General features: G+C 30.5%; 1 protein-coding gene across 1 annotated transcript; it reads right to left on the bottom strand.

The window, feature by feature from the left end:
* Positions 1-681: 681 nt before the first annotated feature.
* LOC148598408 (uncharacterized) lies at positions 682-9981 on the bottom strand. The gene is made up of 5 exons (XM_088561455.1): positions 9941-9981; positions 8298-8518; positions 6799-6869; positions 3876-4094; positions 682-812 (listed from the first exon to the last, which is right to left on the bottom strand). Exons 2-5 carry the CDS (start codon positions 8506-8508, stop codon positions 708-710), a joined length of 606 nt encoding a protein of 201 aa, XP_088417581.1. The 5' UTR covers positions 8509-8518; positions 9941-9981; the 3' UTR covers positions 682-707.
* Between the last annotated feature and the right edge of the window lie 4714 nt (positions 9982-14695).

Raw genomic sequence — 14695 nt, forward strand, 5'->3', positions numbered from 1 at the left:
AACAACTGGACTACTACTTGAAAATTCATGTCAACGGAAGAGTAAAAAAATTATTTCTTAGTGAAAAATATATAAAGCGTAAAGTCTTATTGGTTGAATCAAATAGAAAGTTTTTTTTATATAATTCATATAACGGACACTCCACTAATCAGGATTTTTTGATATTTGAAGGTGTTTTACATGATTTACCCGTACAGGCATAGATAACACGAATAGATGGCACTGTTCACAGATTCACATTTTCAAGAAATAGTAGTTAAGCATAGGAAGCTTTCCCTACCGTTGTACCTGGTCAATGTTCCCAGTTTTTGATGCAGGCCGATATGTTTATGATACTTTTGTTACTTTGTATGTGTTAGTTTGGTTATTAAATGTTCTTTATTGTGTGTGTGTGTGTGTGTGTGTGTGTGTGTGTGTGTGTGTGTGTGTGTGTGTGTGTGTGTGTGTGTGTGTGTGTGTGTGTGTGTGTGTGTGTGTGTGTGTGTGTGTGTGTGTGTGTTTTTACCATGTCCGGCTTTGTTCAGGGATAACATTCTTTTGATTTCCACTAGAATCTTAGTTCCCTTGATTGATTCACATTCATCTACTTTTCGGAAAAGTGTTTTTTTGTTTTGTTTGTTTGTTTGTTTGTTTGTTTGTTTGTTTGTTTATGCAAGAAACTTTAAATAATACTCAGTCTAGTAACATTTTATATTTCTTATTTATTTCTAAAACAGTAACCAACCAGAAAATGTGGAATAATCAAATCCGTAAACTTCATTGACGGATAAATAATTGGAGGGTCGTATGTAGACGTTTTGGCCTTTGATTGCCTGAAATATACACAAGAAAGTAGATTGAAACTTTTCAAATGTAGTTACAATTATTATATTGAACAAGACTGAGGCACATTCAATTGATTTTATTTACATTTTGCCGAATCGTAATGGTAGTCATTGTCAAAGGTCAGCTAATTGAATGCTCTTGTCTTTTACTTGTTTTGATGGGATTTTTTGTTTATTACATATATTCCTCGATTTCTTTTTTTTTTATAGTAATGGTAGTATATCATCTATCCTTTTTTCGTACTATTTTGTATGGCATTCATAATTGTGTGGCACATGATAAGCACTGATTCTCGATTACTGTGTGTTATGTCTATTTCTTTTCAGATATTGCAAATGTGTACTTAGAATGCACTATGAGTAGGTGCAAAAACTAATGATATATTGATAATTTGTGCATATTTTTTGCTGAAAATGAGAAGTGTTTTACATAAAACTTAAATTATTATGAATGTACTCTCAGTTAGACTTGTTATACTAAAATTAATTCTATTCAACCAAAGAATGTTGTGTTCATGTGAAAAATTGTTTTCCGGAAATGATACTAGAGAGTAGTGTTTGAAAGAATATAATAAATACAAATTTATTAAGTAACCACTTCAAAATAAATGTTAAAAAATAACAATATCAATATTAAATTGATGTTTGCTGTTATTTTAACCTTTTGTATAAACATTTTAAACGTGCAAAATCTATTACAATTTGACATACACCATGTGGAAAACCACCCACATGTATGTTTCTGATTTCAATTTTGAACAGTACTTGAGTGCTTTGAAAGGACTAAAATAGTTCTGCTTGAAACAGGCGGGTTGGGGTGATCGTAAAATATCAGGTTTGGAGAATAAATGATACAAAATTGAACAGATGGAGGTTGTTTATCATATTTAAAACGGACACACAAAATTGGTCAATATCGGTCTATATCGCAGCCCACTGGGACCAATATTTTTTTATCACACAAAGTATTATTAACTTTCTTTGTTTCTGTATATGTCCGCTTGCTTTGTATTGCTGATTACACTTTACACGCTGTCTTTATGTTGGAATATATTTTTTTTAAATCTTAGTAATTTCCCATTAAAATTCAAAGAAGCTTTCGGGCACGGAAATATTTTCTATACATTAGAATTTAAAATTGGGGTTACCGGTGGGCAAAATATTTTCTATTTTATTGATATGATAATAAAAATCCTGGACCAAAAGACCTTTGGTCAAATTCAGTCAAATGGATACCCTTGTGCATACGCTTTTGTATAAATAGGATCATAAACACCTGGAAATAAGCATCGCAACACCTAATTTAGAAATGAATTAACGGACTTGAATATGAATTTTGGTGCATATTTTAATATAAATGAAAAAGTTCGATCAATTGATTTGTTTTACATTTAGAATATTATTATCACCTGCTTTATCGCGCAATAACTTTCACACTCATTTCTCTCGTATGTTTTAAACATAAAGTTTTTAATACGTGTCATTTGTCATGATCTGTATATGAACAAGTATAAGCTATTTTGTTCTCAATCCTTTTCCAATATTGATTTAATGTGTTCGCGATAGCTGCCTCATGACGTTTTTGCTTAGACAGAGACGTTAGATATATTGTGCCAAGCCCGTCGTCTATGGGTTTTTGTTCCTGGGAGAAAAGTCCATTGGTTCAGTAAGAGCTACTTTTGTTGCAGATATACACTGCTTGGACGAGATTATAACTGGTGAAACGGCACAGTGGCGTAGTAATGGTTGGGGTAGTGCGTGTTTTTATTTTTATTATAGTTTGCTTGACCTGATACTGTACGAAGTAATGCTAACACGCACAAGTTTTGACATGACATCCATGAAACGTATATCTCATGTTGACCCTCGCCTAATGTGGACCAGACCTATCATCATGGAGGTCAAAACCAAAGCGTATCGTTCAATTGATGTGACGGATTATATGAGTGACAAAACGATGGACACTATGGCATGGCCAACAAGAAGTCCTGACTTTATCACAATAGAGAATAGCTAGACTGGTCTATCATGCAAAATCTAAGGTCTCTGGTAAAGATATTAGGGACACAAAACTAGATATATGCAATTATTAAAACAATGGGATATTCGTCACTTGGTTGGTGGTATGGGAAGACGTTAAGAGGTAGCCATGCATGTTACCAGAGGAAAGATAAGATTTTGAAATTTACCAAGAAAAGTGATATTTCAAACGTGGTAGACGTTTCTAGAATGCTGCATTATTTCTTTTTTTTTCAAAAGAATATGAATTGCCTAGACCAATAGTTTTTAACGTCAAAATATGACGCAAATGTTGTATATTTGTTTGTCTTCTCTGACATCTAGGCAATATTGTTGCATTAAGTCCAACAATCTCGAACACGCGGCCAACTAGGCTATATAAAAATAAAGCTTTCGTTTAACAAGTGGTATTCCCTCGTAAATAAATTTAGAGCACTAACAAAAGCACATTAGCACATGATTTACCTGAATAGGACAACCTCTTATGGTAACGCGTAAACATATATCTATAGATATAAAGTAGAAGTTGGAAATGAATGATTGTGTCTACCTGCGATACTCCTATTCAGCTTAAGTAGCACTCCACATACGAATCATGCTAAAATGAGATTCATGATTGGAAAGCCTACACATTTTTGTTTTTGATATTTTGTTTAAAATGTCAAAGTATACAGAAAGTAACATTTGGTTTTTCAAAAAAAAAACATGTTTAAAGGAGATAAAAATTATGTAGAATGTACTGTAGATTTATTTCAAATCAAAATTAAGGGAGATAACTCTGTAAATGACATTCAAATACAATAGAATCGATCAGATTTTCAGTGTTGATTATTTCCTATGGGCAGCCAGATATGAATGAATAATTACACATTATTATCACAATATTGACACATAAACAAAATTAATTACAGAAATAAAAATATATAGCCTTCTTGAGTATATCACAATTTTTCAGATTTTGCATGATTCTAACAAAGACTGCTACTTAAATAAAATTGAATTAAAACTACAATTCACAAAGTACAAACTTACATTCGTGACTATTGTATTAGTTGCCGTGTTTGCATATTCAGCCCCTTTTGAATCACAGTATGCACCTCCCCGAACATCACTTCCGACCATGAGTTGTGTTGACATAAACGATCTAGTACTTAGTCGTGTACAAGCAATCGACCAAGAAAAAACATAGGTACCACTGATTGGCACATAAAAATATCCGTTATTGTAAGCGTTACTTGTATCTGTATTTTCCTATTAAAAAGAAGTTTAAACGTTTTATCTATATGTGTTAAAATAAAAAGCACAAATACACATTACACCTCCTGAAACGTGAAACGTTCCCAACGAAAGCACACGAAGCACACTAAACATGATTATTGATTCCAATGAAACACCAAAACGAAGCACAAGAAGCATGCACACGAAGCCACACGAAACACCGTGTTTGTCGGGAGTATTCATCACTGTTGTTAGTATATTTCGGACTCTTAATTGCAAAACGAAACTAATTATATATTATAGTGTACAGTCTACGTGTGTTCGTCGTATAATATTGATTGCAAACATCTTACATGTATTCTTATTTTACTTTGTAGTATGTTTTAATGAACAGTCATATATATAGATATATTCAATTTTTAATTGGTTTTATGCGTTTTGATATAATGTCATTTTCATTTTTATAATATGTGGTACATTTCAAGGACAAGATTAATTGTTCTTGGTGTATAAAATATTTAAATATATAGAAACGTGTGATGGAATTTCCAAATGTGGAATTAATTAAGTTTTATACCATGTCATTATATTATTTTAAATTTGAAATAAATGCTACCTTCATCTGACAAATATTTATATTTGTTGAATTTTGATCATTTTGTACACATGGTCTCTGTCCACGTGTATAAAAATATTAAGACTTCATAATGTATTGGTAAGAAATTCTGTTTATTGAAATAAATAAACTTTTTTTACTAAATTGATATTATCTTATTTATCTATAAAAGAAAACATTGCGTTTTTATATGATAAATTATCATTTGTTTTCATTATACAGGATATATTTGGAAACATTTTCATTGGTCTGGGAGTTAAAAACTTTATTGAAAGTTTATAATGTTGGGGAGAAATATCACTCAAGTTTAAGATAACAAGTATGTTTGGCCTGAGAAAGATTGAATTGACTGCTATTTCTTTGGTGAATAATTTTCATCTTTGTTGTACATGTATATGGATTCTTGGGAATACATGCACGTCACATGTGTATTACGAGTGGTAAAAAATAGTTTTTTAACTGACAATTTTTTGTGCAATTCCTTTGTCATTTTAGAAAATATCTACTTTAATCTGACAAAAACAATTTCAAATAAATATGAAAATTTATTTTCATCCGCAAAACAAACTGCATTAGTGCGGGAAACTTTTCTCCGACCATTTTGTAACGCTCTTCAAAATCTTACATATTTTATTATATGAACCAATAACGTACGAATGCTTGAAACCAATTATATCCAACATGTACTGATTCCTGACAATATATTTATTTTCATGTAAAAAGATTTCACATGATTTTGAATTTGGCATTGTAAACAAAATTACAAAGGTATTACGTAAAACTGAACTACTTTTTTATTATCCAATCAGTTGCATAAGGAACGTTGCACTATACACGAGGAACGAAGCATGGAGTCGTACACAAAAGGAATACGCACAAAAAGCACACTTTTCACGTTACACAATCCCACAAAACATGCAAACAAATCAGGAAACACGCAAAAGAAGAACGTCTTTAAAGGTGTATCATTACTATTCTTTCATTAACTATTTAATTAGAGACATGCTTTAAGTATATATAATTAAGTGTTAGAATTATAATTTGTTTTAATAAATATAATAGGAATTCCATCATGACAAAGATGAGATAAGTAGATAAAACACCATGCATAACAAACTTAATTTAGACAGAAAATAGACACTTAACAATCAATGAGTACCCAGAATTGACAAAAACATACATTTAAATATGTATGACAGAGAGCATCGTTTCACAAAGCTAACGTAAGACTGATGTGCACATTAGTCATATTGGTTTGTTAATGATTTGCGTGTACGTGAGTATTACAACTGCTTTGTAAATGAAGCCCAGGCTTTCATGTAGGATTGACATCACATGCTATTTTAATCTCCTGCATGTGTTGCTTTAATGTTGTCAAACCGGGTTTATCGAAGTTGAAAGATTGAAACATTGTTCTTTACAATTTTTGTTCTGGTAAAATGGCCTTGTACAATTCGCGTTTGTGATAATATATATATATATTTTTTTTAAATTACTGTAGCTTCAACAAGCTCTTAAATAACGTTTAATATTTGAATTTAAAACCCCATACTCAGGAGCAGAAAAAAATTACCAGGAACATATGAAAGACTTACAATTATATACAAGAATTTTGGTCATCTGTTGTTCAGTGTAAATATGCATCCACATTTTTCATGGTAAGTCTAAGGCTTTTTTAATGTAAGAATGGATATAGGATAATTAAGACATTAGGCATGGTATTAAATTTTCCAAATCCAGGTGCATGGCAAATGTTCGTACTGATTCTTCATAACATAATGTAATTTATGTATCAAATACAACTTGAGTAATAGGAACGTCAAAATTTTAGTTTGGCTTAAAAAAACTTCGAAACGGTCGATTCTAAATTAAAACGAATGATTCAGGATAAATGTATCACGCGACGCAAAAAGTAAAGCATTTAAAATATTCAAAACAATCACATTTTTTCTATATACAGATATATATGGTTTAGCTTAAATATAATTTTCTTTTTTTAAGACAAATTATTACAAGAGTTGATAACTTGTATTTAAGTAATTCTGTTAAAAATTGATACTCTGAATGCAGCAATATAACTATTATATAAGATATCAGGATATTTTAATTCGATATACTTACACTGAAAGGAATAGCTGAATAGTGTGCAAACCTTTGACTTCTCCTCAAGGAAGCAGTAAAGGCAACCTTTCCTAAATTTAGAATTTGAAAAAAAAATGCAGAAAAATAAAATTTTCAAACGACCATAGTTTTCACAAATACCAAACACAATCATATACGTACTGTATTTTGTGATCATTTCCACACATTTTGGCTGGTTTAAGAAGCGATCATATATTCACAATGTACATACGAAGATAGTATGTCATCAAAGACACAACACCTTTCACCTCATTTTACTAAATGCGTAACTGCTCTTCAAATATTAATACGCTTTGAGTTGTATTTAACAAAAACAAACCTTTTTTTCAAATACAATTGTAGTCAAGGAGTAATCAAGGAGTAATCAAGGAAACCAAGAATCAAATGGAAATCTAAAGGAAAACGACTCAACAGGGAAAGTAGTCACACACAACAAAGAAACAGAAGTAAATGAACAACCTGGAGTCAGCTGAAAAAGGGACACTAGACATATACAACATCAAAGATGAAGTAACAAAAACAACAAGTACAAAGACACAAAACTAAATGAGTCTCCCGGACTGAACTAAAAGTGGGACCAGGTACATCAGCAGGGAAAAAAAGAGAACAACAATATAATGTTGAATCTATATATTAAGTCAAGTCCAAAATAAATCTGGCAAAATAGATATTACACCATCGGAGCAGCTTATATCGCAATGGTCCTGGCTTGGTACTTGTATTCCTGACCTGGTACATGCTTTTCAAACGGAATGGTGGTTAAATCAAGGTTTTACAGCCCTTTTAACCTCCCTTTTCTATTGTTACGTGAAAGCATCCTTTGATTTTCAAGAAACAACCACCGTGTTTCTCATCAAATGTGACGTCCATTTGAGTCTCTCAAATTGTAGAGTAAAATCTATGAAACTGAATTTGCGAAGTTCGTTGATTCGGTTCTTAATTGTTAACATCGTCCTACAGCTTTTCCCGTAATGATTTTTTCTATTCCTTCCATTGTATATTATCCCCCTTCTGTCTACCACAGAATTGGAGGTTTATCAAAGTAAGAACAATACTGTAGCATAATTATGAAGGACATTATTTAAACATTAAACGTATACTTGCAATATATGTTTAAGTAGTTAAGTGATTAAATTTCGCCTTTTAGATGAACCGTGGAATATATATATATATAGACTTCTTATTATGTTTCAATGCTTGACGTGTTAAGTGATAAATGGTGGGGAGAATATGATAGAAATATTACTAGCGATTGATCCATAACAACAGATTGCCATACAGTGTTGGTACTGTACAACAAGGTAACCATTTTATTTAAACACTAAATTTGTTCCATTCCAAACAAAGAGCGCTCATTAAAAACCACAACAAATTATAAACTGCATTTGAGAGGAACCATATAAATATAGAATAAATAATAACAAAAATGTCCTAAAAATTATACCAATATAAAACATACACATTATGCAAATAAATACCTCGTATTTCATTTCCCCCTTCTGTGCTATTTGTTGCTTTTTTTCTTAAATCTTCTAGTTGCTTTTTGACGTTGTCTTCTACTGATGCAAGTTTTGCCTTCATAGCCACATATTCAGGAAACATTTCAAGAATTACGTCATCCTCTTCCAATTGCAATGTTAGACGTCCACAAAGAAGAACTATTGTTACAGGTATTACAAGTATATTCATTTTTATTTTTCTGTCAGAATAAAGAATACATACACATTACTAAGTATATACTTTTAGTATGTATACAAATTAAATAAAATAAAAACTATGCACGGGTTATTGAGTTTAAAATTCTTCTTCTTTTAATAACTGTATACATGTTTTATACTTATCTTCTATTTATTTCGAATCAAATTTTCATGAGTAGAAATTGGGGAAAATTAGATAAATTGTGCAAGTGAAATCAAGGGAACAACGATTCTACTGAAATCAAAAGAATGTTATCATCAATAATTGCTTAAAAATGTTTTTTTTTTAAATCCGATGTCACATCCCAAGATTCTAAACTTGGATTTCAATGCCAAAGTAATTTTGTGCCTGAAAATGAAAATGCGATGATTTTCGTTTCAGATTCAGTCATAATTTTCTATCCATATCAAGAGATATAACATGATAATATGCTGTACAAGCACCTCTTATCGACAGCATCAGAATAAAAATATAGGAAGATCCCAATACAAAATTTATCGTAAACAAGAATAACTCAACATCGAAACTAGCAAAAAAGGAAGCCATCGAGATGTTCTACCATCTGGAATGCAATAAATGATGCATAATTGTTTTAGGTCTTTATAATTAGATATGCTGCTTATTTCGATTAGTATGATACATGAAATCTAATATATCTGGGGTAAAACAAGTCTGACTACTGTGTTGATGAATATCCCCAAGGACTTTTGTTTCACCTGTAATGGTACGACGAAGTAGCTATCAAAATAGCTACACAAATAACATTAGAGATTAATGTATAATAAAAACAAATACCACTCTCTGCATTATATAAGAAAACTACAATCAAAACCTGCTTCGATAATTATCAACATGCATATGGAAAATATATGCATGCGAAGGGTAATTACAGAAGTAACGAACTGAAAAATTCTCAAAAATAGTCAAAATAAATAATGAACGGGGAAAGTTTCTATAACAAGTGGTATAATCAGCCCGAAACCTGAAAACCATCGCAATAGACCTGAACTATTAATAAAGGCATTTATCGGTATCTGATGCGTTAATCTTTTCGAACAATCCATCTTATTCAATTTATGCCGGATTTCTACTTCATTTTCCTATCTAGAAAATCATAAAATTATTTGACATATTCTTTAAGGCTGCTTGATTATTAAAGCATTTCAACAGGTAGTGAGTAGAAACAAACATAAATAACAAATTGCTTTATATAATTGTACATGTTTTATTACACGTACAGGGCATATGAAGTTCAAAATGTTCTGAAATCTCCTATTACCTTATATATATTAAACAAAATACTGAAAGTTCAATGAGGAAAGTGATTTAAAATCTGTAAAGACTGTATATATTTCATTATTATATATAGTTCATGTAAAACATATTTATAAAGAAACAGATTAAATGATACCCGTTTACTTACATACAAGTTTGAATTAACGACAAACTCACATTTAACGTTTCCTATACATTCGTTGGTATGATATAAATGTCAATCGACATAACGTATATCTTTTATATATATTTCTATAGCACACATGTTGATTTTATAGCAACATGGTAATATCATAATATACATATATAATCCCATGTTTTTAAAGTAATAAAGTTCTAAATCTAGAACTTTACTTCTCGAAAGAGGAAGATTTAGTGCTTTTACTGTTGACCATTTTTTTTTATTATTCTACTACAATTGAGATCTAGCTATATTATTTCTATATTAACTTCAATAGTATTGGGTCCTGGTATACTTTAGTATTTCTACCCACATGTTGACTACAGATATTTGTCACACAGTGGCAATTTCAACGCAAATGTATTATTGTTAAAGGTAGACTTCATTCCCAGTCCCTATTATTAATTCATTAGTAAATGTGTTTTATTAATGGACTACTTATATGTTCAAGGTCTGTAATAGTGACCTAATGTAATATGTTAGAGGGTATGCCGGGGATTATTACTGCCTCCCCATGGCCATTTGCACTGATCACGAACACAAGACTGATCTAGTATGAAGAAAATACATATTTAATTCATGTGATAACCAGTTGTGAAAATGACTGCTTGCTTTAAAGTGTAAGTTTGCGATATTTTTTTCAAATTTTACATATGCATTTGGAATACTTACTGACCAATAAAATTCAATTTTAACATCCCAAATATTTATAATAAGCCTAAACTTGGAATCAGTATCCTACGATTGTCACGTTATTGGTATCAGGTGTCGTTGTATTCGGTTATGGGCGTTGTCATCGATATGTCTTATAACCGAAGTGAACCATAATTCAATTACAATATGCGGTGCAAGATAGACAATTATTTTCACGTTCAGTTGCTCTGGTAATTTTTTTTATCATCCCTGACCAAAATGAAAAATTAAATCCACAAAATATTGAATAGATTATTTTTTTTTCGGAGTATTTTCATTCTCCATGAACTTTTTGGTTAATGCCAATCCTATCAACAAAAGTGCGTTTTGTGTGTGTTTGTGTGTGTGGGTTGGTTAAACTGCGACTAGAATTAAGCCCCACTACGTGAAAAGTTTGAAGGAAATATATGTTATGCTTCTTATATTATTCTTCAATGTAAGTATGAATTCACACTGCAGGAGTTATCAAAACGTAGCTATATGATTGTTATGGAAATCTTTTTTTTCACTCGTCTTTGACAAACCTTTGCAATAGTTTTATTGATTAGAATAATTTACTATTTTATTTTGTTTAACTGTACTGATTAAAATATATTTTTTTTAAACTTCATCATATTCACGTTCTTTTTTTCCTGCATGTTTTATCGTTCAAAGCTAATGTTTTATTGTAATATTTTTTAATTATTCAATTTCTTCCTTTAACATATATTTTTTTCAGCTATAGTCTTAAATCTAAAAATTACTTCTTAAATTTTTTTATAGATGCACCGTACAATACTCGTACCACTAGTCAAGGACGTTATATACCTTAAGTAATAATTTTCAAACATTGGTCAATTGGTATTTTGGAACATAATTAAGTTGATATGCAATTCGAAAGAGATCAAAATGAAACAAAAGGGTCGTGAACCTAATTTCCTTGTCTTTCGATATTTTTGTCATTCAGAATGTTGTTTTAAAGAACATTTACAAGTAAAACACATAAAAACGCATCTACTTTAAATACAAAGTAGAAGGGATCAAAATATCACATCTCACTATATTTTGTTTTGCCGCCCCGGATTATAGGAGGCCGGACCAGGAGAATACTCAAAGATTGAAATTTTCATTGCATGAAGTGAACGCTTATCATGTAAAAAAAAATTGATAAATAATATGTTCATGCTTGTTCTGCCAAAAAGTATGTATTTATTTTGTCAATTAACATGTAGCATCCCTACCAATTAGTTGGTATTTTGATAACAATGCAAAATTATGTCTTAAAACATTTTACCCCTACCTCTAGACCTCCAATAACATTTCATTGGTAAATTTTCGGCAGATAAAGGCATTTGTTCCCATTGGATTGTCCAGTTGTTCGTCTCGGTGAAATAAGCCATGATTTAAAAATTTAATTCACAAGCTCATTCCGACAAGTAGGTAAACAAAAACACGGTTTATTAACGGTAACCCGATCTCAACGTATACTCAATTGGCATTGTCAGTTCCTTTGATTTAGGATTTAATTCAAATTAAAAGATGTTTTTTTTTTAATTTTGAATTTCACAAATACAAAAATATCAATACACATTTATAATAGCAATGTACAAACTGTTTAAAAAAGGAAACAAACATAGGTTAAGAGCAAAAACAAATTCACACAACAAAAGCTCGAATATTTCCTCAAAATTGGTCTTATATTATTTAACTAATTATTCGGTCTTAAGACGTATATATAGTATTGGCGGGAGTTTTACAGGATTTATCTTCCCCAGCATCAGTGCTTGTGATGTCACAAACATAAAAATGGCGGACAAAACCGAGACTCTATACGATAGAAAAAGCCAATATCTCTGTTATGCCTTTTCTTTGCGATGTAATACTCTGTACATTTACGTTTATCGACTATCTGAATCGATTTAACCCTACTTGTAAAAACGCGAATTACACTTTGATATTAGTCAGCATGTACATTGGGTATATGTAGTGTAATTAACAATATATTTTCGAAATAGTTAGTTAAAAAAAATAACAACATGTTTTAGTTTTGTTCAGCACCATATTCACAGGAAATTTTATTCATAAAACAGAAAAAAAATCTGGAAACCTTACACTTGCATCTGCTTTGTTTGTATACTTGATGATGATCTGTTTTCAGAAATTCATAGTACACCGCTCCAAAAAAGAAAAGAGTAAGTAATAATGGAGTGGTTAACCATTTAAAGGACTAGAAAGAAAAATAATGCACAGTATACTGTTATATAAACCAGGCAAATTAATTCATAACATGAACAACAGGTTTAATTACTAACAATAATTTCATTTGACATAGGTAAAAAACTTTCATTGAACAATAACGTAAACCAATATTATATTTAACATCATATGCAACCGTGGTTTATTCTAATCTATCTTTATGTCGGCTTTGACAATTACCGAGTTGTGATTGGTAGTTAGAATTATTCCTTGTCATTATTTATTATGACCTTGAATCAGATATGTTGACCTTGAATTGCCAGATTTTTTTTTAACGTAAATAGAATTGTACACATGATTGTTTTTTTTTTTTTTTTTTTTTTTTTTTTTTTTTTTTTTTTGTTTGTTTGTTTTTTTTTTTTTTATCGTGAACTGGTTAGATTTTGCACAAATATATTCCTGCCCTCCTCAAATAATCATGAATTCTTTAGGCCTGTCAACAAATAGTCATAACTAGTTGTAAGTTCTCAAGATGAATTTACTAAAGCTATAATAGAAATGTATCCAGTAATATTTATTTAAAACTTTTTTACAATCAAAGGGTTTTGTAATCATGTTACATATAACATATCGATTCAATATCATTTAGTTCTATAGTTTAGGATGTTTAAAAAAATCTGTATGTGTTTTAACAGGCCTTAAAACATTTTAATTCGATGAAGTATTTAAAATGTTTTGGATAATTCTTAATGGAATGTGGTCGACCGCGTTTGTCGATTGATTATTATTTCTTTTTGCTTTTACATTTATTTTTGGTCCGTTATATTTTTATCAAAATAAGCAAGTTCGAATTCAAGATTAAAATAAATATTGGAGCGAATTAAACTTTTCGTAAAAATAAATTTCAACTATTTATAAGACTTATATATATTTTATTGCAGTACATTCTTTATGTGACTATTTTGAAGAGCAATTAAAATTATATTTAGATTATCATACCTCATATTTATGATTTATCCAATTAATGTTATGTTATACGATTGTCATAAAAGCATCTAGCATAAGGTAATGAAATATATTAAATAAGCAATGTTATTAAAGAGTAATCTAGGGAACCAGCCATAAAACTATTTTCGTTGTATTTATAAATTAATGGGGCCAGACATTAAAAACAGATATAAAAGGCAATATTGCTCAATCTTATAGGTGTCTGCAACTTTCAGATGGGAAAGACGTTTAGCTCGGATGAAGTAAGGAGGTTGGTACCTTTATCATTATAAAGTTAAAGTAAGAGCAAGACAGGTGATGACTTCCTTTTTTTAAATCGGTGAAATATATTCAATACTCTGCAAGAATTATCAAAGGAACCAAAGTTACATCAGTAATAAAAATACTCCCGACTTTGCTTTTCATGAGCAACTCGGCGGGTGTTTCTAGAAAAGCAAAGGATGCTTACCCTACCGGTGCAACTGGTCCATGCTCCCAGTTTTTAGTTAAGTCCGAGTTGCTCATTTGCTTTTGTTACTTTGTATGTATGATTTTAGCTACTTTATGTTCTTTGTTGCGTATGTCTGTTTTCCATATCTGGTCTTTGTCCCTGGATTACATTCTTTTTTTGTTAACGCTATAACCTTGGTTTCCTTACTCTTTCTGAATGACTTTTCTTAGCTACATATGTGTGTAACTAAACATCAATTTTCCGTTATACATATCTCTTATTTGTGTTGTGAACTTGAAAGCTAGTTCTTTTAAAATCAGAAAATACTGAAACTAAACAAAAGACTATGCAAATAATTTCACTTGTAAGTAACCTTACTGAAAAAAAAAACATATGTCTGTTTATAAAAAATGCTA

Source organism: Perna viridis, chromosome 14 (genome assembly GCF_037379345.1).
Source record: "Perna viridis isolate PV_CMFRI_1.1 ecotype Kerala chromosome 14, ASM3737934v1, whole genome shotgun sequence".
NCBI lineage: Eukaryota > Metazoa > Mollusca > Bivalvia > Mytilida > Mytilidae > Perna > Perna viridis.